The 25,629-nt window shown below is 39.0% G+C and overlaps 1 protein-coding gene across 3 annotated transcripts in view; it reads right to left on the reverse strand.

The window, feature by feature from the left end:
• The window catches only part of LOC127423504 (A disintegrin and metalloproteinase with thrombospondin motifs 14-like), a 97,145-nt gene extending 72,767 nt beyond the window's left edge, over window positions 1-24,378 (reverse strand). For 2 of the 3 annotated variants that reach the window (XM_051667871.1, XM_051667869.1), the window contains exons 1-2: window positions 24,051-24,377; window positions 23,325-23,701 (exon numbers count right to left, since the gene is read on the reverse strand). In XM_051667871.1, the coding sequence (XP_051523831.1) occupies window positions 23,325-23,701; window positions 24,051-24,129 (456 nt within the window). In that variant the 5' untranslated portion in view covers window positions 24,130-24,377. Of the gene's footprint in view, window positions 1-23,324; window positions 23,702-24,050 lie in introns of all 3 variants that reach the window. The other variant, XM_051667870.1, reaches the window with a different exon arrangement.
• Window positions 24,379-25,629: the final 1,251 nt, after the last annotated feature.

A 25,629-nucleotide genomic window follows, 5' to 3' on the forward strand; every position in this document is an offset into this window, starting at 1 on the left:
TCTGTCTGTCTATCTGCTATACACTTTTGCTTCAAATTCTATTTAAGAGGGCAACCAAGCAAATATTTCAAAGCAGAGATCAGAAACCCTGTTTTTTTTCCTTTTTTTTATTCATTTTTAATTATTAAATGAGTCTCTTCAGAAAGACTTTGAACTCCTGGAAATTAATCATGTTCACATTAGCTTTGATATTGTTTAATTTGACATGGAGCAATTCAGATTAGAAAGCGACAGCATCTTAACTCAATTTATTAATTGGATCAGGACAAAAATGATTAACCTTCAATCTGTCCTCTGTCTCTTGGAGTCTTATAACACAGTGGGAAATGTTCATGTTGTACACAGAAATACAGAAATGATGGCAAGTAAAAGTGTCATGGTATGAGCAATTTTACATCACACGTCACATCATGCAACGGTGCCCGCCCACTTTTTCAGTCATCTTGGTTTTTGGAAGTGTTTTACCAATTCATTTTTTCCACAGGGATTAAATACAATCCCTCATAAAAGAGTTGTAAACCGTGAACCAAACCAACCAGTTCCAAGGTGAATCACAACATAAACTTTGATTTGAAGCAAAAAAGATACAAGACTGAGTACTTAACATCTGAACTACAATCCCATGAAGCATTGCGAATGACTAATCGCATTAAAAACAATGAAAAACATAAAACTATTGATAAGTTTGTTAAAAAATATTCAGAGTGTAGGAAGAGTGATTTGATCATAAGAGTGGGCGGAGCTGCAGAGCTCTTTTGCCGCACTTTATTTGCTGTTATTGTGATTGGTGGATCTTTCTCTTCAGGATCATGGGTAGTGTAGTTCTTCACATGGAATACCACAATTTTATACGTATGTGTGACTGGAAATGGTTTACATTTTATTTGTCACCCCATTAGGACATTTAAAAGGATAGTAAACAGGCCCGGCTCCACAGGGGGGCCTGGGTGGGTCTGGCCCACCCAATCATGAACTTGGCCCACCTTGAGAACTACACCTACACCCACCCCTCCAACTGTTCGGCCCACCCGGCAGGTCCTATGGCCCACCTTACATCTTAGAGCTGGAGCCAGGCCTGATAGTAAAGCCAAAAATGGTGCTAAACTAAAAATAAATGATGGACAGTTACAAGACCTAAGAAATACACTTTCTCTTACAGATTCATCTAAACCATAAATATTGACGTGGATTTAAAAAAAGGTCCATGGACATGTTATGTCAATATGTATTTATTTGCAGTATACCTCAGTATAAATGAAAACTGTCATGTTTGAAGGACTGGTAGGGGTCAAAAATTGTCCAGGAAATACCATATTCCATGGCACTGGAAATTGAACTCTTAAGTGTTTGGGCAAACGTCTACACAGAGAGAACTCAAGTTCTTACCTGAAAAAAACCAAAAAAAAAACAGAAGGCAACACTTTCATCAGCACTACAAAGAGACTTATGTGGGCAATAATATAGGCCAGGAAACTCAAAGCCAAAACCCGTCATTATTTTCGATTATTGTAATCTTTGCTGCAGTTACGGCTACTGTTTCAGAGGTACTGTGGCGTACTTCAGTATTTCCATTCAGTGTGGCTTTAAACATAATGGATTCAGGTTTTGCTAAACCTAAAGGATGTAGGATTTGCTTCATTTAGTTAACTACTGACCTAAAATACACATAAGATCACCAATTCTCACAAAAATGCAAGGTTTATATCAGACTTATGGGCTTATGGACAAACAAAATGGGTGAAAACATCTTGATCAGAAACTTGAGGGTGAACTCTTTTTGTCAGACAGTAAGTAACCACCTCCTGTAGCAACCACTCAAAACATCTCTGTCCAAATACAGAACCACAGAGTTCAAGTTCAGCTCGTGAGGTCACAAACTGTCCAACATTTTTCATTCTCTCCTACAGAGCCTTGAACGATTCCTTGAGAAAATGACAAAACGATGGTGCCTCTTAAAGTGCAAATATTCATGAAATTCCACATATCATCTCCAGTGACTTCCTCCAGTGAGGATATTTATAATATAGCGAGACAATCCATCCAGCCGCATACATTTGTGGGCTCTTCACACGTGCAAGTCAGGAGAATCGCATACGAGCAAAACTTCAAGACATGCTCTGTTGGGGGGCCTGGGTAGCTCGTGGTAAAGTGGTAAATATGCTGACTACCACCCCTGGAGTTCGCTAGTTCGAATCCCAGGGTGTGCTGAGTGACTCCAGCCAGGTCTCCTTAGCAACCAAATTGGCCCGGTTGCTAGGGAGGGTAGAGTCACATGGGGTAACCTCCTCGTGGTCCCTATAATGTGGTTCGTTCTCGGTGGGGTGCGTGGTGAGTTGAGCGTGGATGCCGCGGTGGATGGAATGAAGCTTCCACAAGCGCTATGTCTCCGTGGCAATGCGCTCAACAAGTCACATGATAAGATGAGAGGGTTGACGGTCTCAGACACGGAGGCAGCTGGGATTTTTCCTCCCAGCTGCCTCAATTCGATTGAGGCGAATCACTACGTGACCACGAGGACTTAAAAGCACACTGGGAATTGGGCATTCCAAATTGGGAACAACATTTCCTCAGACATTCGAAGCTCATCAACATGAACTTTATAGTATGTAGTAAATTCAAACAGAAAGATAAATAAATAAACCAATCAAACTTCAACTCTGGTGCATTTTTTGGCTGCCACCTGCAATTATTCACTCAAAATTTGAGTGCTCACCTTACAAACATACAGTGGACTAATTGCAAATAATTGGTCTAATTTTACAACAAACCAAAAAAAATATTGCAATAATTCATAAATAATATTGTATATGTTTACAATCTTATGATGAACATAATTCTGGTTCTGTTTGCTCTACCAACATGCAAAAGGTCTTATTCCATTCCACTAGATGGCAGCAAGTATTAAGTATAATACATTTTCATCTATCGCCTTCCATTACGATGTACAGATGTGAAATGTAGATGGCGCTCTACTGCAGCTGAGCACTCACACCATAGACATCCAGTCAATTTTGGATCGCATGCATGTTTCCCACTGTTTTGTCCAATATCTCAGCCTCTGAATGGACTAGAGCTCTATCTTGGGGTCATTGTAAAGCAGAGATCCTCAGATATGCAACGATATATACGATTTAATTATCAGTAGTTGATAACATATTTTGCAAATTATTTGTTTATCATACTTTTTCTGCTCGAATGCAATATTGTTTCTGGACATATCTGAGATATAACACTGGATTGTTTTACCAATTAAGCTCAAAGACAAGTAAGGGAAATGGCTCATTTTGAAGAAAACAGCCTAAAGGTAAGAGCTGATATGGAGTTTTGGCTACTTTGGGGCTCACAGAAGCAGTAATCGGAGCAGACGTGAGACGTTTGTCTTTGTTGTCTTACAGAGATCATATTACACTTTGAGGCTCTTTTGATAATTATTCTAACTGTGGTGTGACAAAAGAAACTATACAGTCATGTTCCTGAGAATGAGAGCTTTCATTTGATATATGACTTGTCTATTTAAATGCTATGTGAAAAACTTTTATATTCATTCGCATATTTTTACATCATCACCTCTAGGTGGCGCTCATTTGCGAAGCAAAGTTTTTAAGGCTTTATTTTGTTATTTTATGAAACATAAATGCAGAAGTGATGATATTCTATGAAAAGGTCAGATTCTAAGCTTGATACCAAATATGAGCGACTTCTGTATCCGTGGACTTTTGCAATTTAAGCGTAAACTTATCGTGTACGTTTTGCCCCGCCCACGGACCCGCCAGCCTTGCAATGCAATTCAGCATGCAAATAGATTTAAAAAAGAACTAATTATGTCAATATTTCAGCATCGATGCCACATTTTAAATTTTGAATGCTGAAATTCCATCAGTGTAAGTCATTGGTAGATTTAAACACCTGAATGTTTATCAAAACTAAAAATAGATAACACATCTAAAGACATTTTCTACAATGTTTGTAGATCCATCTGTACATGTTTCGAGCTGAATTGATTACATAAATGTTTTACTTAGTGTTAGAGGTTTAGAACAAACCCCAGGCAGAATTTTTTGGGGAAATCAATACAGTACTTCTTTGCAAATGCTGAAAAAACATAGACAGCAGTCATTCTTAATAAACAAAACACCATGAGGGGATTGAGAATGTAAGATCTTCCAAACTAATCTTTTTTCCTCAGAAAGGCAACAAATAGGAAAAGGTGTGATATTGTAAAATAGTGTTGACCTTTCCAAAAACTGCTCAGCAAACAAAGGGAAGACAAGGACAAGACCAGCGTGCCGTTGTGTTTTGAGTGGAAAAACCCCAAAATCGTTCTTTCTTGTGACGGCCGCCACAGCAAACATGCAATTTGAGGGAGATTATTTGTCAACCTATAATTTGTCGTCAGAAGCCTGGGCTTCTGTTTGAAGTAAACAATTCTAAAGGCCAAAAATTTGCTAGAAAATTTTTTTCATTTAATATACAACACTTGTCATGTCTACAAAAACAAACTGTATGTGAGTCACATGCAAGGAAGATTTTTTTTTTTTATAAAAGTCTTGTATCATGCATCAGCCACTGAACAAACTAAAAAATCACTATTTTTGTAGAAGCTTCTGTTTAATCACAAGTAAATGCTTTTTAAGGAATATTCCGGTTTCAAGATAAGCTCAATCGACAGCATTTGTGGGATAATGTTGATTATCCCACCAAAAATGTATTTCTACTTGTCCCTCCATTTGGACATGCACCACTCACATTTTCATCAGAAAATAAAAACCTTGTTCTAGTGTTGCATAAGAATGCATTGGCTACACACTCCATCATACTTGGGTAGGTCAGTGCATAAGATCATTTCATATTAACATTAATCATGTCATTAAGTGTGTCCTGATGGATGCATACATTTGCTCTGCAAACACGCATGAAAAGTTTCACGCATGACACGTTTCTAATGGAATATGCAGATATTCTGGTTGTGCAGATATGACGCTGAGCTCTGGACTTATACAGTACAGCGTCAGCTGTTATCCGGAAGTTAAACATGAGAGCGGTGTGTGATATCACGCTGAGCAATTCACACTAATGACCGACTTCATCTCCTGTGATCCCCTCGTCAACAGCAGTAACTACACATCACACCATCACTCTCAAAATAAATGAGACTTCATATGATATCAGCCCTCATATGCCCTTCCGGTCCCGCCTGCCGGCAGGTCATCCCTGCCTCTTCGGACCTGGGAGGGTGACAAGGGGAGGGAAAAAACAACAACAAAAAAACAAGAGGGAAAGGCCAACATGGAGCGACAGCGGGAGAGAGAAAAAAAAAACGTACCCGCCGGTTCTCTGATATGCCGTAGCCTGGTCCTCGGCCAGTCCTCCACCCTCTAGTGGATGACAGCCGCGCCTCCCCGGGCAGATCGGAGGCAGTCCTCCAGCCCCTGGCGGACGGAACGCCCCGCCGCATTTTTGGTGGACGGTAGGGGTCTCCCCCGCCCCTGGCAGCGGTTCTTCCGCTCCGGGCGGTCGGCCAGGAGCCCCTCCCCGCTCGTGGTCGGTGGCCATTCCTCCACTCTCAGGATGGCTGCGGCTGCTCCATTGGGGTGGATGGTAGTGGCGAGGACTCTACTACGGCACATCCCTCCTCCTTCCCGGGTTTCGGCACCAGTGTAACAAAGTTCAATAGAAAGGAGGAGGTGAGAACTGGATTAACAATATAAATAATAGTTTAATAATAAACTTAAACAAAAAGACAAACACATACAGGGCAGCTGCCCGTAACTCTCTGTCTCTCGAACTGCCGCCTCCGGTCACCTTTATCCCTCTCGAGGTCTTGATTAGCCTGATTAGGGGCCGGGTGTGCAGCATCATGACCTGGCCCTGCCCTTCTCCCTGCCACAGTATTATAAGGGAATGCAAAATGTATTTGCGAAGAACCTTAAACTTATTGTGAGGGAACACAAAACTTTTGTGAAGGAATGCAAAACTATTGTGAGAGAAGACAAACTATTGCAAGGGAACAACAAACTATTGCGAGGGTACGGCAAATTTATTGCGAGAGAATACAAAACGTATTTTGAGGGAACCCAAAGCTATTGCGAAGGAAGGCAAAACCTTTGTGAAGGAATTAAAAACTTTTGTGTGGGAACGCAAACTATCGCAAAAGAACAAAACTATTGCGAGGGAGCGCCGAACATATTGCGAGAGAACGACTAACTTATTGTGAGGGAATGCAAACTATTTTGAAGGAACGCAAAACTATTGCAAAGGAACGAAAAATTTATTATAATGGAATGCAAAACTATTGTGAGGGAACGTCAAACTTATTGTGAAAGAATGCAAAACTTATTGTGAGGGAACACAAAACGTATTTTGAAAGAACGCAAAACTTAATGTAAGGAAACGCAAAAAGTATTATGAAGAAACAATAACCTTAATTTATTGTTAGGAAATGACAAACTTAATGTGAGGAAATGACAAACTTAATGTGAGGAAATGACAAACTTAATGTGAGGAAATGACAAATTAATGTGAGGAAATGACAAACTTAATGTGAGGAAATGACAAACTTAATGTGAGGAAATGACAAACCTATTGTGAGGAAATGACAAACTTATTGTGAGGAAATGACAAACTTAATGTGAGGAAATGACAAACTTAATGTGAGGAAATGACAAACTTATTGTGAGGAAATGACAAAATTAATGTGAGGAAATGACAAACTTATTGTGAGGAAATGACAAAATTAATGTGAGGAAATGACAAACTTATTGTGAGGAAATTACAAAATTAATGTGAGGAAATGACAAACTTAATGTGAGGAAATGACAAACTTAATGTGAGGAAATGACAAACTTAATGTGAGGAAATGACAAACTTATTGTGAGGAAATGACAAACTTAATGTGAGGAAATGACAAACTTATTGTGAGGAAATGACAAAATTAATGTGAGGAAATGACAAACTTAATGTGAGGAAATGACAAACTTAATGTGAGGAAATGACAAACTTAATGTGAGGATATGACAAACTTATTGTGAGGAAATGACAAACTTATTGTGAGGAAATGACAAACTTAATGTGAGGAAATGACAAACTTATTGTGAGGAAATGACAAACTTAATGTGAGGAAATGACAAACTTAATGTGAGGAAATGACAAACTTAATGTGAGGAAATGACAAACTTATTGTGAGGAAATGACAAACTTATTGTGAGGAAATGACAAACTTAATGTGAGGAAATGACCAACTTAATGTGAGGAAATAACAAACTTATTGTGAGGAAATGACCAACTTAATGTGAGGAAATGACAAACTTATTGTGAGGAAACGACAAATTTATTGTAAGGAAATGACAAACTTATTGTGAGGAAATTACAAACTTAATGTGAGGAAATAACAAACTTATTGTGAGGAAATGACAAACTTAATGTGAGGAAATAACAAACTTATTGTGAGGAAATGACAAACTTATTGTGAGGAAATGACAAACTTAATGTGAGGAAATGACAAACTTAATGTGAGGAAATGACAAACTTATTGTGAGGAAATGACAAACTTATTGTGAGGAAATGACAAACTTAATGTGAGGAAATGACAAACTTAATGTGAGGAAATGACAAACTTAATGTGAGGAAATGACAAACTTATTGTGAGGAAATGACAAACTTATTGTGAGGAAATGACAAACTTAATGTGAGGAAATGACAAACTTAATGTGAGGAAATGACAAACTTAATGTGAGGAAATTACAAACTTAATGTGAGGAAATGACAAACTTATTGTGAGGAAATGACAAACTTAATGTGAGGAAATGACAAACTTAATGTGAGGAAATTACAAACTTAATGTGAGGAAATGACAAACTTATTGTGAGGAAATGACAAACTTAATGTGAGGAAATTACAAACTTAATGTGAGGAAATGACAAACTTATTGTGAGGAAATGACCAACTTAATGTGAGGAAACGACAAACTTAATGTGAGGAAATGACAAACTTAATGTGAGGAAATAACAAACTTATTGTGAGGAAACGACAAATTTATTGTAAGGAAATGACAAACTTATTGTGAGGAAATGACAAACTTAATGTGAGGAAATGACAGACTTAATGTGAGGAAATGACAAATTTATTGTGAGGAAATGACAAACTTATTGTGAAAGAATGCAAAACTTATTGCGAGGAAACACACAACTATTGCGAAGGAATGCAAAACTATTTCAGTAAATATATTCACTCCCTGTCCTCTGAAACACATTTGTCTCAACTGATTAGACATATTTCTATAAAATAAGTTCAATAATGTCAAAACAATTAACACATTCTTCAAAATACATTTTAAATAATAGTACATTTATTAAAGATAATGAACTATATGTAAGGTTAAATCAAACACAAATATCTATAGGTGACATGTCAATTACAATTCTGCAACCTACTGGCTACCTCAATTCAAATTCAGGAATTGAATTGGAATATAAAAAGGCACTCTCAATTCTGCATAGCATGCAACCCTGGAAGAGATACAGTTCCTGTGCATCTTTTATATATATATATATATGTCATTGTTTTTTTTACATCACAACGCAAATGTTAGTGTATTGGAGGTGCAGTTGTCGGGTGGCTTTGACTCTTTTAAACTGATGGAAACACAAATATCTATTCTGCCCTGTCTGCATATTGTTAATACACTTGTGTTCAGCACACACACACAAATGCAATTAGATCACACGTCATTGCCACTGTATCCACACACACACACACTCATAGCCCCCTGATCTGTTATAATCTCAGATATCCCTAAAGAATGCATAAGAGCCATCTATAGTACGCAGCTGCCTTTTCGACTGCGAGTCACAGTGTTTTAACTCTTCAGGAAATCAAACTACCAATGGATTATTTATAGTTGACTTGCATATTCAACAGAGATAGAAGAAAATATTTTATCAAATATACTGCACATATTTGCACACTTTAAATATATAAAATCATCAGAAATGCAATTTTAGAATCGAGATAGCGAAGGCCAGCTCCTTGTCAACGCTCAGTCTTAAAAACAAGACATCTCGCCTCTGTGGAAACGCGAGGACTATGTACACAGAACTACACGCTTGTGATAACACGTCCAGATTTCTGAGAACTCAGGGAGGTCTGACAGAATTGTGATATGCGTCCACAGCATTCCATATCGCTGTGTATTTTAATCTGCGGGTTTACCTTGGAGACAAGTCTCAAATAGATCTTGGATTCAGTGACAGCTGTCAGATTCGGTTTTTAAGGCTGCTGTCAGGCGCTCACAACTAACCTAGGCTAAACTCCACAAACTGCACACTCAGCATGTCCTCTGGTGCATTTTGGCTTGTATTCACGCTCTAAATTTGTTCGTTCAGCTCACTGTACTGTATCTTTGACACGCAACTCCTGCAAGCCAAGACGTGCTTGTGTTGATGTTGGCACGATCTCAATCACATGCACGGCAGCTTATGCATCTTTACCGTGACAGGCGCGCTTCCTCAGCGGAGAACCGCTGTGCCATAGTGATGACCTCATAGTCTAAAGAGGGGACACCCAGCTATTAATGAAACCTCAAGGATGTGCTTTCAAAACGCTCTGCATTACTGCACGGCTCTTATCTGTGCCTGTGTTGTGAGCAGCTTTCTGGCTGTACATGGAGATTTTAGAAAACACATGGACCTCCATCAGCAACTGTGTGCCTGAAAACTCACTGGATGGAGGCAGATAAAGTAGAACAAGCCTTTAAAAACTTCCTAGGCCTTGCACAAGAGTTGCATCTAATGTAGGGGAAATCACATGGCCTAGTTGTGTCTATCCAGTAGAGTTGTTCAGCATCAATATGCTGCATCAGTATCTGTATCTGCAGTGGCTAGAATGAGGTTGAGTTTCCAGTCGATATCGGCTTATGAACAGTGTCACACAGAACAGTAGAGGTTATCTACTCATTTAATGTCAGAAACAAACAGGAAACCTCTGAAATCTGGACAGTGCACTTTGTAATCACAACTTATGGTAATCAAAACTTCAAAGTGTCTATCAAAGTGTTGCCATCATTTCGATTTTGTGCATTGTTGCGTTCTGAAATATGTCAGACTAAGGGGCCATTCACACAAACACGTTTTTCTGTCCTTCCGTGTTGTTTTTCAATTGCTCTGTGGCTGGGCGGAGGGCGGGGCCGGGTCGTGATTCCGCACACCTGGCCCCTAATTAGGCTGATTAAGCCTGAGAGGGATAAAGCCGACCGGAGACGGCAGTGCGACAGAGATAGAGAGTTACGGACAACTGTCCGACACCTGTGTGTGTTTGTCTTTTTGGTTAAGTTCATTATTAAAATATTATTTATATAGACAAGCCGATTCTCGCCTCCTCCTTTCCACTGAATGTGTTACACCCCTTCTGTCCACCGAAAACGCAGCGGGGCGTTCCGTCCTCCAGGGGCCGGAGGACTGCCTCCGATCCACCCGGGGAGGCGTGGCTTTCATCCACTAGAGGGTGGAGGAGTGGCCGAGGACCAGGCTACAGAATACATTTTTTTTTTTTCTCTCCACTCTCTCTCCCGCTTTGGCCTCTCCCTCTTGTTTTTTGTTTTTGTTTTTCCCTCCCCTTGTCACCCTCCCAGATACAGGAAGGCGGGGATGACCTGCCGGCAGACGGGGCCGGAAGGACACGCCTCCCCCCAGGGAAGGGGGGGGGGGGTTGTGTACATCATGCCGGGGGCTCCCCGGCCTGAGAGAACGAGGGATTCCGCACACCCGGCCCCGCCCGGCCACATGCTCTTTTTGGGCGATATACGCAAAAATAAAAAAATAAAAAATTGAAATCTTTGGTTGAAAACGACCATCAGGGGTGCGTTTCCCATACATCAACATAACTAACTGCGTAACCACCAAAGTACGATGCATCGTTGTAGAAATTAACTAGCTAGTCACTGTTTCTTGAAACCATAGTGGCAATATATCACACATCCATTGTTCAAACCACATTGGTTGAACTGTCGTTAATGACGTTACATAGGCGGTGGAGTAATAACTTCCGCAAATATTACATTATATTAGCTCATTTGCACATACACCAGAAAGCCATTTAATCTAGAAAGCTGCTGAAGACACGAAAGTGGCATGCACTTTGTAATGCGATGGATGCATTGCGCTGCAATAGATGGGTCTCCCTCCCAGTGGTGAATTCTCAGGGCCAGCAAAGCCCTCTCTGCTGGCCTAACATGCCAAATAAATAAATGTTTCATTCTTTCATCCTCAATCACCTTTTTGCCTATGTATTTTTAATTGCTTTCCACTCTTAATTAATCTACAAACAAATAAGAGAAAAACTAAAAATTTATCCAGTCAGAATTTATTCTGTGTGTGACAGCTGTTTCACAAATCACATGCCCGACGCAGCGCGTGAGTTTGAGCTCCACCCCGTCAGGCTTTCAGAATTTCTACAGAATCCCTCATCAGTGCAAATGAATGAGCAACTAAAGTCAGACTGTCAGATTCATCAGCCAATCAGATTGATTTATTTGTTCTTGGTGGGTGTGATCTTTAGGATATGTCCCGGTCGAGGCCTTCTAGCTGGCCTTGAGTAACGCAATCACGCTTTAAGTGATGTAATTTGAAAGTGAAGAGCGCGAGATCTTGCTGACGAGTCGGCTGTCATCACTGCTGTTATTGCCATTGAGAAAAAGATCCTTATGGATTTAAAAACACGAGATGTTCTGCATGACCGTGTGATTGCTTAATTTATTTATTTATTTATTTTAGGATTTTTTCCGCTTTTTCTCCCAATTTGGAATGCCCAATTCCCAGTGTGCTTTTAAGTCCTCGTGGTCGCATAGTGATTCACCTCAGTCTGGGTGGCGGAGGACGAATCCCAGTTGCCTCCGCATCTGAGACCGCCAACCTGCGCATCAACCGCGTTGCCATGGAGACATAGCGCGTGTGGAGGCTTCACGCCACCCACTGCGGCAACCATGCTCAACTCACCACGCGCCCCACCGAGAATGAACCACATTATAGCGATCACGAGGAGGTTACCCCATGTGACTCTACCAATTTGGTTGCTTAAGAGACCTGGCTGGAGTCACTCAGCACGCCCTGGGATTCGAACTAGCGAACTAGAGATCTCCAGGGATGGTAGCCACTGAGCTACCCAGGCCCCCGATTGCTTAATTTATTAAACAGGAAAGGAGGACTGATTTTCACTTCAAGCTTTTTGCATTGTTATAGCAACATCAGGAGTTTTCTAAGTGTAAATTAGGATGCTTGAGCATTCAGTGTCAGATCAAGTTTTGAAAAGTAGTGCTGCATTCCATTCAACTCAGAAAGTCGGATTTTACAACTTCCTACTAGGAAAAGTGCAATGGAATGCATCTTGAAGTCAGAATTACAACTTGTAGGCTCGTGCAGAAATTCTCAGCTTGCTGAGATGCAGGGGCATGATGTCACACAAACATGTCAACACTCAGGGAGATCTACAAAGTAAGTGATAAACATTCACTTTATTAAGTAATATCGATAAATGAGTTTGTTTCCATATTACATGATATTAAAGCTTGTTTATCAAACGCCTGCAGAAACAGGTGTATAAAACATTATAATCTCTTTTGATAGTCGTACACCTGAAGCACAAATGCTGAGCTGCTAGTTGGGTTGCTAGGAGACATCTCTAATGAGAGTCAGACCCCTGCTAAGCTAACAGGAGCGTTGCAGTTCCGAATATCGGTGAATGGAATGCATTTATGGTCGGAGATACCAAGTAGGAATATCCCACATCCAACTTGAATGGAACGCAGCATAAGCGTGTACCCTGACGAAATGAAATTTATTGCAAGCAACATTTAAATCGCAAATATTATTATATAGATTTTTTGAGGTATTGTAGACGTCCTTGATAGATTCACATGAAAAATTATGATTTTTGAATGTCTGTTCGGGAGACGTTCATTTCACAAAACAGTCATGCTGCAGTTAAAATTAGGCTTGCTTGAGCATTATGTGAAACTGTGTTTTCTTAATGGCATGAATCACACTGAAGGCCTAGACTTTAAATGCACGGCCCGCCATTGTTCCCTCCATTAGACTTCGGTGTTCCCCTGACACACTTGAGCACATAAGTGCATGCGCACTCTTCAGAAACATTTTAATGCCACTTATGCATTAACATAAACACATAAAAGCTGTGTTCTCCGACAGAAATCATGTGTGATAAAGTGCTTACTCTTTACAGCCTTTAATCCCTTAAACAGCTGCTTTCATGTTTACATGATGCTTCAGAACGCCGCTTTCTGCAAAACCCTGGAAAAAATGCATGTAAATGTGGAATGAAAAGATATATATACAGAATAAACGATATAGAAGCCTCAGCAAAGTGAAATAATGTCCATACAGCAAACTGACAAGCAACTTGTAACCACAGGTTAGAAACTAGTTTCGGGAAACACCAAATCGTTGAACTTTGTTGGTAACGATAGAACTTGCGACCATAGTTGTCTAACGATGCTTTGGGAAATGCACCCTATCACGATATAATAGTTTTTTATGGAATACGATTTAAAAACTTCTGAACAATAATTAAAGTTATTTAAAAGTACGGTAAGAGAAATGCACCTTTTAATGCAAAAAAGTAACTAATGACAGATAAAAATAATACGATGATTATAACAAGTGTTATTTGTAGAGCGATCTCTGATTAGAACTCACATATCCTACCATGCAGAGGCATTTTGAACAATCATGATAAAAACTATACAAAAACATTTCTACGGGTATTTCGCCCACCCCTAGTTTTCCTACATAAAGATGTGCTAGATTGACGTCTTTGACTGTTTCACTATGTCTTTCTGTTTTGTTTTGTTTTTCACATCTTGAGCAGGAGAGTCAAATTTTTTAGACGGCATGTCAAGTCGGGCATTTTCACACTTGGTCCGTTTCAGGGGTCTGAGAATTTTGGCTCATATGTGAACAATCCAGCGGATCTCAGACCCAATAAAAGCTAAACGAACCGAGACCATCTCGGGTGGTGGTCTGAATAAGGTTCGCTTGCAGCCTGCGGATCGGTACGATAATAACGCACATTGTTAAAACAAAGCATTCCGAGCTCACTTGATTTTCCCATTTGCGTAACACCAAACATGTTTGGCCCTAACAGGTTACCATACCGTACTAGTAATGATGACGTACAGAAAAGAAACGCGACGAGCAACTTGTTCTGTTTCTATGGAGATGACAAGTTGCTAAAGAAAACTATACTTCTCACAAAACAAACTAAAAAAATCTTTCTTCAGTATTCTGTGCTAATGAAGATTCGAAGGTTTAACAGGACTGCATTGGAATGGCGCCTGACAGTAAACTCTGTTTGTCGCTAAATCAAGAAAAAAGTTTAAGTTTCCATATACATAAGTCGGGCATATGAGGTATCATTTGAAAGCTTAGAATCTGAACTTTTCAAAAATAACCTTCAATTCTGTATTTATGTTACTTAAAATAACAAAATAAGGCTTCAAAACATTCGCGTTGAAAATTAGCGCCCCCTAGAGGTAATGGGGTAGACATATTTATATGAAAATAAAAGTCCTTCACATAGCACCTAAATGGACAAGTCATATATCAAATGAAAGCTCTCATTCTCAGGAATCTGACTGTACAGTTTATTTTGTTGCCCTAATACAACAGTTCAAAAGATTTTCAAAAGAATCACAATGTGAAATATGATTTCTGTAAGTCATCATATACAAACGTCTCTTTTATGCCCCGATAACTGCTGCTGTAAGCCATAAATACCTAAAAACTTTATATGTTCTTTTATCTAAGGCAGTTTTCTAAAGAATGAGCCATTGTTTACTTGTCTGTGAGCTTGCTTGGCTGAATAATCTAATATTATATCTTAGATCTCCAGAACAAAATATGCCATCCAGAAGGAAAAGCATGCAAAACAAATCATCAGAAAAATATGTTTTCAGCTATTGATGATAAAAGGTTACATATCATCTCAGCTTTCTAATGACCCCTAGATTGAGCTTCTAGTCCACTCAGAGGCCGAGATATTTGATAAAATAACGAGGGTGGTGCTTGAACTGAAAATTAGACTGAATGTCTATGGACGAGCACATCTGTGAGGGCTAAAATGTGATAGAGAAAAATATATTTTTTCTAGTGCGTACTGCCGTCTAGTGGAATAAAATGAGACTTTTCAAAGTGAAGTAGAGTGAACAGAACCAGAATTACATCTTTATAAATATTATAAACACAAACAATATTATTTATGAATAATTGGAGTCTTTTTTTTATTATTTGGGGGGTTCTCTGAAAAAATAGACCACTTTTTTGCAATTAGTCCACAGTATGTGTGAATGGTGAGCTTATAAATTTGAGTGTGAAAACTTGCAGGTGCAACCCAAAAATGCACCAGAGTTTAAGGGGTTAAGTGATTCCGACAGGAATATATTACTATTGTTTTTATATAAATACATACAATGCATTCAGGTTAATGCATTGCTTTCCCCTCTATATGTATAAAAAAACAAGATGTTATATATTTACACTATGTAATACAGTTCTTTTTTTTTTTACGCAGAAGATCACTAAAATATGTTTTATTGAACAAAGACACCTGTACTAATGCTTATTATTCATTTTAAGGGTATTAAACATGTTAATAAGTTAATATGTAGAGCTAATTGTACCCTTGACATTTTATATAGCCATAATAGTAATCATCATCATCAATTTTGTCTTTTAAAAAGTTGTCTGGGTTCCACAAAAACAACACAGTGTGAATGCAAAACTGAGTGAGACCCTGTAACAGGTGAACTGGACCAAAAAGAGATCCGAGTCCACTTTCAAGGTCACGAATAGTTTAAATGCAAAGAAAACTGGGTCCTTTTTCATTTGGTTCACTTTTGCATTCTGAAATGTGTAAGACTAAGAGGCCGTTCACACAGAAAAGGTTTTAACATCCATCCGTGCTGTTTTTCAAATCTTTTCCTATGTAAACATGAGCTAGACAGATGTCTTTGACTTAGCGCTGCGAGTCTAATGCAAGAATGCTGCGTTTTTTTAGTACCGTGTCAAGTAAAAAAGACACCTGTATATTGAGACACCTGCATTCCTGGCACCACGTCTAGATACATTTTTAGCTCAATTTGGTGTGAACGGCCCTTACTCAGCATTGCCACAAGGGGTGCTCTAGCATGCATTAGCATACACTGACTTCTATGGCAGAGCAATATTCTGGGTTACTCTATTAATTAGTTCCTTATCAGTATCAGCAATGAATTATCAAACATCATCGGTAGTGGGCCATTGCAAATATAACAAACTTGATCAGCATGCAATCAAATTTACATCAGATGGAGAACGCATTTACATCAAAGTGGCAATTACACAGAACCCAAACCCCAAAGAGTAGCTAAAAAACTGCGTAATTGTTTGGATTTAGTCACATTTTCTGCTAAGTTGAGTGTGCAACTCACAATAAAAAAGGCTGTTTATGTTCTGCATACGCAAGATGTGGGGACCAGGCCTTAAAGAGACATTGAGACCACCTCAAAAACGTGTCTGCCAGAGTTTGGCTTTCATAATCGTGTCTGGTACACTTCAACGATCCAGAGCTACAATTAACATTGTCTGTTCACATACTAATCAAAAGTGCTGTTGCCCTAAAGCTAAAGAAATACACTTCATTACTTAATTGCACGGGTGGGTAATTTACCTAAGAGACTCAATGAGGCCGTAAAAGTGCTCACAAACAATTCTGGCATCATTTACTCATATCTTGTTGCTCATATTTGTAGCAGGGTCTAGAATAATTCTGCATGCATAAAATCGATTGTGACCTAATGAATCAATATATCCTTCAGATAGATTTACAAACCTAACTATGATGAAAGAAACCAGTGCTACTGTATGTTTTCAGATTGGAGTACTAGAGTTCTGCATACTGTATACTATGCAGTATATACACTGATTACTATATGACCTCATAACATGCATGTTTAATTCCATGAGCAGCATGCATTTACTGTACCACAGAAATAGTTATGAATGCAATAATGTGTAAATGCGCAGTATCTTGACATTCAGATTAAATAATGAGTAAAAAAAAAATAATAATAATAATCATATATATATATATATATATATATATATATATATATATCTTTTTTTTTCTACATTGAGGTAGTGAGAGAATCATAATGACCATTGTTTTTCTCAATGTGGTAATGACAATTGGGGGGGCAACAATGTGCACAATTTCAATGTGGTATGAAAATAATGTCACAATGTAGAAAATCTTAAAGGGACAGTTCACCCAAAAATTAAAACTCTCTCATCATTTCCTCACCCTTATGCCATCCCAGATGTGTATGACTTTCTTTCTTCAGCAGGTCACAAATGAAGATTTTTAGAAGAATATTTCAGCTCTGTAGGTTCATACAATTCAAGTGAATGGGTGCCAAAATTTTGAAGCTCCCAAAATCACACAAGTCAGCATAAAAGTAATCCAAATGACTCCAGTGGTTTAATCCATGTCTTCAGAAGTGATATGAAAGGTGTGAGTGACAAACAGACGTATATTTAAGTCCATTTTTACTATTAATTCTCCTCCTTTCTCACTCAATCTCCACTTTCACTTTCACATTCTTCTCCTTGTGTTTTTGGTGATTCACATTCTTCATGCATATCGCCACCTACTGGTTTCTCACCCACACCTATCATATCACTTCTGAAGACATGGATTAAACCACTGGAGTTACTTTTATGCTGCCTTTTTGTGCTTTTTATAGCTTCAAAGTACTGGACACCATTCACGTGCATTGTATGGACCTATAGATTTGAGACATTCTTCTAAAAATCATAATATGTGTTCTGCAGAAGACAAAAAGTCACATCTGGGATTTCTTGAAGGTGAGTAAATAATGAGAGAATTTTCATTTTTGGGTGAACTATCCCTTTAATGGGCCTAAAAATAGTTTTTTTTTTTTTTTTTTATATTTGCAAACTATTATTTCCTATTTGGTCCAAGAGATTTCCTCGACAGGTTTCATGAGAATCATCCAGTATAAGTATATTTATCAAACACTTTAAACTTACAACAGATGCCCTTAGATCAAACTAGCTATTTTTAATACGTTTTTCATTTATTCAATAATCACATGAATCATACGACAACTGCATTATTTGTGTTTCTCCTCATTGTTACTCCTCTAAATCACCATCACATACTGAACCCTGTAAATCACATTTTCACCACCAATAACAACTTTGTACAGTAACTGAAAATTTCAAGCATGCACTTCACATGCTATATAAATGATTAATGCATTTGCTCAATACTAACTTCAGTTTAGCAGAACCACTAATGCTGCAGAAATAAACACTTCTGTTGAAGGTAAGAAAGTCGTTTGAGTCTGTCACTTTCATTTTCCTGTCCCTAAACAATATTTTTCTGAGCAGCCGCAGCTGTTAACGGCGGCACAGAATGGCTATTGTGCTGCAGAATCGCAGGAGAGTGGACGCAGCATTGGTTCTGTCTGGGACGGCGGTGCAGGAGACAGCGTGTCATTGTCCTCGCACCGCTGACAGTGATTCCCTAAGAGAGTAATCAATGTAGCCGCAATGAATGATCTTATTGTGCGCACATAAGTGCTTGTGGAACAGAGGTGCTCTGTGTTGCCTCGTGCGGAAATCACTATAGCTGATGGAGGTATTGAATTGCCTTAAATAAGCAAAGTGACTTTCGCTGCCTCCTAAAGCTCCTAAAACACAGAAAGCGTTCGGAGTGTGTTAAGCCGTGTGTGACAACACAGACAAAACATAAACACAAGCATGTACTGATGCACTGCTGCATGTGTGTTTCTTGCAGTGTGTTTTGATTTAGACGAGTGTTACTGGGTCTGTGCACTCGGTAATGACCACTATCAAGGGTGCACTAACTCATGGGGGTGAGGTTAAAAGGGTCAGAGGTCAAGGGTCACCAGAATGCCAAATCCATGCATGTGGCGACTAGGGAGATTTAGAACGGTTTCAGTCAACAGATCCTCATTACGAACACAAGTTTCCCAGTGAAGTTTATTTAGAAACCAGAGAGAAATGTGACTGCTGGACAGCACTGGTCATCTTCCAGCTGCCATTTTTATGAATTCTGTTATATTAGGAGTAAATTTGTGTACTGTGAGCTTAGGATAAGGATTTGTGACAAACAGACAGTGGTGGGGGAAGTTGTTAGTTTGATAATCAGTGCTGGTTGCCATGTGAATCTTATGTAAGAGATGGAAAATTGGAAACTAGTATCACTATAGTGACAGCTGGACATGTCCTGGGGGTGATGCATAATCAGTAAACTTACATTTCTACAACTGTTTGCCCAGTGCGGTATAAAGAAAGTTCTAGTGCTGATTGATGCAACATTGGTTGTGTTTCAAAACATAGTGAGATGCATACTTACAGTAGACTGCTTTGGGGCATTATAATGTGCCCATGATGTGCAAAAATGCTTTCTAAGTTTAGAATGTGCTATGATGCCCAGAAATGGCAAATGAACCGATGAAGGCCATAAAATGCTGTCTATGTTTGGAGTGTGCATATAACTCCCAGAAATGCTGCAAGTTTATGTTGGCCAAAAATGAAACTTACAGCTATAGTTTGATGGACCAAATATTCTGGATGCATATATGATGGATAAAAAGTATGCTCATGCTTATGATGCCCTAAAAGACTCTTTATATTTGGTATGCACAGTATAGTGCCCCCAAAATACTGTATGGCCCTAAGATGCCCAAAAATAATGCAAATGCATATGATGCCCCAAAATGCTGTCTACGCATAAAACTTGCCTTGGATGCCTAAAAATAATAAGAATGGAATTTGCCTATAATGCCACAAAATGCTAAATATGCAACTTACCTATGACACACCAAAAATGTTGCATGTGAACATGATGCCCAAAAACACAGTCTCTAAGTATGCAACTTGCCTATGATGCCCAAAAAATGCTTTATAAGTATGCAACTTTACTATGATACCCAAAAATGCTGTCTAAGTAAACAAATTGCCTATGGTGCCCAAAAATTCTGTATGAATCTATGATGCCCAAAAATGCAGCCTGAGTATGGAACATGCCTATGATGCCCAAAAATGCTAAGTATGCAACTTGCCTATGATGCCCAAAAAATGCTGCGTAAGTATGCAACTTGCCTATGATGCCCAAAAAATGTAGCATAAGTATGCAGCTTGCCTATGATGCCCAAAAATGCTGCATGTAAACATGATTTCCAAAAATGCTGTATAAGTATGGAACTTGCCTATGATGCCCAAAAATGCAGCCTATGGATAGAACTTGCCCAAAAATGTTGTCCAAGTATGCAATTTCCCTATGATGCAAAAATGTTGCCCTAGTATGGAAATTGCCCCCCAAAAAATGCTGACTAAGTATGGAACATGCCTAGGATACCCAAAAATGCTGCATGCACCTGTGATGACAAAAAATGCAGCCTGAGTATGGAACATGCCTATGATGCCCAAAAATGCTTTATGCACCTATGATGCCCAAAAATGCTGTATAAGTATGGAACTTGCCTATGAGGCCCAAAAAATGCTGACCTAGTATGGAAATTGCCCAAAAACACAGCCAAAGTATGCAATTTGCCTATGATGACCCAAAATGCTGCCCTAGTAAGGAAATTGCCCAAAAAATGCTGACTAAGTATGGAACTTGCCTAGAATGACCAAAAATGTAGCCTAAGTATGCAGCTTGTCTGTGATGCCCAAAAATGTAGCCTATGTATAGAACTTGCCCAAAAATTTTGTCTAAGTATGCAATCTGCCTATGATGCTAAGAAATGCTGCCCAAGTATGGAGCTTGCCCAAAAATGTTGTCTAAGTGTGCAACTTGCCTATGATGCCCAAAAATGCTGTATGCACCTTTGATGCCCACAAATGCTGTCTAAGTATGCAACCTGCCTATGATGCCCAAAAATGCTGTATAAGTATGGAACTTGCCTATGAGGCCCACAAATTCTGCCTTAGTATGGACATTTCCTATACTACCATAAAAATGCTTTACAAATATGCAACTTTACTATAATACCCAAAAATGCTTTCTAAGTAAACAACTTGCCTATGGTGCCCAAAAATGCTGTATGCACCTATGACGCCCAAAAATGATGCCCAAAAATGCTGTCTAAGAATGGAACTTGCCTATGACCCACAAAAATGCTTTATGCACCTATGATGCCCAAACATGCTGTATAAGTAAGGAACTTGCATATGACACCCACAAATTCTGCCTAAGTATGTAACTTGCCTATACTACCAAAAATGCTGTCTTAGTAAGCAACTTGCCTATGATGCCCAAAAATGCAGCCTATGTATAGAACTTGCCCAAAAATGCTAAGTATGCAATCTGCCTATGATGCTAAAAAATGTTGCTCAAGTAAGGAAATTGCCCAGAAAATGCTGACTAAGTATGGAACTTGCCTAGAATGACCAAAAATGTAGCCTAAGTATGCAGCTTGTCTGTGATGCCCAAAAATGTAGCCTATGTATAGAACTTGCCCAAAAATGCTAAGTATGCAATCTGCCTATGATGCTAAAAAATGCTGCTTAAGTATGGAACTTGCCCAAAAATGTTGTCTGAGTATGAAACTTACCTAGGATGCCCAAAAATACGGTATGCACTTGTCATGACAAAAAATGCAGTCTAAATATGGAACATGCCTATGATGCCCAAAAATGCTGTCTAAGTATGCAAATTGCCTATGATGCCCAAAAATGCGGTATGCACCTATGATGCCCAAAAATGCAGCCCAAGTATGCAACATTCCTATGATACCCAAAAATGCTGTCTAAGTATGCAATCTGCCTATGATGCCCCAAAATGCTGTATAAGTATGGAACTTGCATCTGACACCCAAAAATGCTGTATGCACCTATGATGCCCAAAAATGCAGCCTGAGTATGGAGCATGCCTATGATGCCCAAAAATGCTGCCTCAGTATGAAACATACCTATGATACCCAAAAATGCAGCCCGAGTATGGAACATGCCCATGATGCCCAAAAATGCTTTACATGTATGGAATTTGCCTATGATTCCCAAAAATGCTGTATGCACTTGTGATGACAAAAAATGCTGTCTAAGTATGGAACATGCCTATGATGCCCAAAAATGCTTTATGCACCAATGATGCCCAAACATGCAGCCCGAGTATGCAACATTCCTATTATGCCCAAAAATGCTGCCCAAGAATGGAACTTGCCTATGAACCACAAAAATTATTTATGCGCCTATGATGCCCAAAAATGCTATATAAGTATGGAACTTGCATATAACACCCACAAATTCTGCTTAAGTATGTAACTTGCCTATACTACCAAAAATGCTGTCTTAGTAAGCAACTTGCCTACGGTGCCCAGAAATGCTGTTTAAGTATGGAACTTGCATATGACATCCAAAAATGCTGTATGCACCTATGATGGCCAAAAATGCTGTCTAACTATGCAACTTGCCTATGATGCCCAAAAATGCTGCCCAAGTATAGAACTTGCCTATGAACCACAAAAATGCTTTATGCACCTATGATGCCCAAAAATGCTGCCCAAGTATAGAACTTGCCTATGAACCACAAAAATGCTTTATGCACCTATGATGCCCAAAAATGCTGCCCAAGAATGGAACTTGCCTATGAACCACAAAAATGATTATGCACCTATGATGCCCAAAAATGCTGTATAAGTAAGGAACTTGCATATGACACCGACAAATTCTGCCTAAGTATGTAACTTGCCTATGATGCCCAAAAATGCTGTATAAGTATGGAACTTGCCTATGATGCCCAAAAATGCTGCCCTAGTATGGAAATTGCCCAAACAAATGCTAACTATGTATGGAACTTGCCTATGATGCCCAAAAATACTGCATGCAAACATGATGCCCAAAAATTCTGTATAAGTATGGAACTTACCTATGGCGCCCAAAAATGATTGATGCACCTGTGATGCCCAAAAATGCTGTATAAGTATGGAATTTGCCTATGACACCCACAAAGTCTGCTCAAGTGTGGAACTTGCCTATACTACCAAAAATGCTTTATAAGTATGCAACTTGCCTACGGTGCCCAAAAATGCTGACCAAATGACCAAAAATGCTAAGTATGGAACTTGCCTATAATGCTAAAAAATAATGTCTAAGTATGCAACTTTTCATATTATAGCAAAAAATGCTTCACGTGTTTACTATTTAAAAAAAAAAAAAAAAAAAAATGCTGTCTAGGTAGGCATCGCACTAGGTTTAAAGACACAACCACAGTGTCCAGTTACTCACCAGTCCGTCACAGTTACTGATGGCCACGGAGGCCTTCGGCATGTCCGTGACATCGCCGGTAAACACGCAGTCTCCGTGCATGCGCTCTGTGGCCTGTTCTTGAAAATCCTCCTGCCAGTGAACTGCAGCTCCAGGGGCCACGAGTCTCCTGTTGGCCCTCAGGCGCAAGTGCAGCTCCTTTCCAAACACTGTGACGTTGAAGAACAGCTGCTGCCCGTTAGGGGCCGCGTGAGATGTAACGGGGGCGTCGCGCGGGACCCGTTTCCTGCCGGTCGGTGACGCTCCCGTGGACAGCACGTGAGAGACGAACCGGCCGCGCGAGTCCGTGCTGAACGGCACAATCAGACCGAATTCACTCAATTTACCGGACAGATTCCCTGTTAAAAGCGAAACAAAATGCATTAAAAAGTTAGATGCGCACTATTAACCGATTAGCAGATTGCATGGAAAGGTTTTTGTTTTTGTATATAAATATATATTAAATGCATGCACATTTGACTTAAAATGACTTTGCTGTTAATTAAACGTATTTTTTCTATTTAAGAAAAACGAATATAACTTTTATTACAAAGTTGCATGCACAAATTCCTTTATTGGTGCAATCTGCACATTTTAAACAACATTTGGGCGAGTTAATCTTTAGTTTCGGATATTTTTTTCTTTCTCCGCTCGTGGAGGTCTATTTTTCACTTTATATTGAAAATCATGTAAATAAACTTGACTTACCATGAGATTTTGCAGCATGTCTATAGTCCAGAAATAAGAGACTTGTCGTACAGTACATTAAAAGAAAAATATAATCCATAGTTGTGGCGTTCAGAGCCAATAATGCACCGAGGTTTTTCTCCTGGAAGAACACCGCAAACTTTCCTCATGAGGAACAATGTGTTGGAGAAAGTCGCGCAGAACTGCAGAGCATTGTGAATATCACTCCAAACTCCAGACTGACGGACAGAGAGAGTTTTTCCACAGTTCTGATGGACTGAGCTGGACTGGGACTCTGATGGGACAGCCCCATCACTGAGAGAGAGCTGATGACGACAGCTCAACCACCAAAGGGAAAAAAGAGAAAGTTTGATGTCCCTGCTGCAACAAGCATGGAAATATCTTAGTATTTCATCGTTAAGTGTTTTAAGAGTTCAAATGTTTTTAATAAGTGGGAATGAAACAGTTAAAGGTAGTTAAGTGCATTGGAAAGTGTCTGTGGCGCTTCTGTTGGACACTTTTGCATTCATTACTACTGTAAAATAACTAAACTCAAACAAGGCAGAATTCGAAAAGTGCATTTAAAGGGACAGTTCAAATTAAATCACATTTACTCACCATCAAATCGTTTCATGTACCTTTTAAGACTCCATGGAATAAAACGTAATGTTGTTTTGTGGCTTTCAGTTCATATCTGTTAACTTTGCGACACCCTCCAAAAAGTTCACAAAAATAAGTTTAAACAGAATTACATATTGAACCCTTAAATGCATAGCCTACCTCGGGTCTTTAGTGACCGGGACCTCATTTCCTCCCTGTACCTCATCCATTTTTTGGAGTTATGCCCACACCACTTTAGTATTCCTCAATCTATCTCTTATCGATAGTGTAACAAACAAACAAAAAATTTATTTTCTATAACTGCTTAAAGGGATAGTTCATTTTTGCTAGAAATTCTTCTCCCTGCCCAGTAGGTGGCGATATGCATGAAGAATGTGAATCACTAAAAAACACAAGAAGAAGAATGTGAAAGTTAAAGTGGAGATTGACTGAGAAAGGAGGAGAATTTATAGTAAAAATTGTCTAAAATATTGATCTGTTTCTCACCCATACCTATCATATCACTTCTGAAGACATGGATTAAACCACTGGAGTCATATGGATTACTTTTATGCTGCCTTTATGTGCTTTTTTGAGCTTCAAAAATTTGGCACCCATTCACTTGCATTGTATGGACCTACAGAGCGGGAATATACTTCTAAAAATCTTCATTTGTGACCTGCAGAAAGAAAGAAAGTCACACATCTGGGATTGCATGAGGGTGAGTAAATAATGAGAGAATTTTCATTTTTGGGTGAACTATTTCTTTAAATACCAAAAGTGTACAGGGTCATTAAAGACCCGAGATATGTAATAATGTCACTTTTTGATTCTGCACTTCTATAAATCATATTTTTAGGATTATTTAATATCTATATACATAAGTTTACTATCACAAAATAGAAATTTCTGTTTATTACAAGACATATTGATTCTATATTCATACAAATAAATATTATATCACATTGATTTTCTGTGTGACAATGGTGAATTATCTGTA

The sequence above is a fragment of the Myxocyprinus asiaticus genome, chromosome 32 (genome assembly GCF_019703515.2).
Source record: "Myxocyprinus asiaticus isolate MX2 ecotype Aquarium Trade chromosome 32, UBuf_Myxa_2, whole genome shotgun sequence".
Lineage (NCBI taxonomy): Eukaryota > Metazoa > Chordata > Actinopteri > Cypriniformes > Catostomidae > Myxocyprinus > Myxocyprinus asiaticus.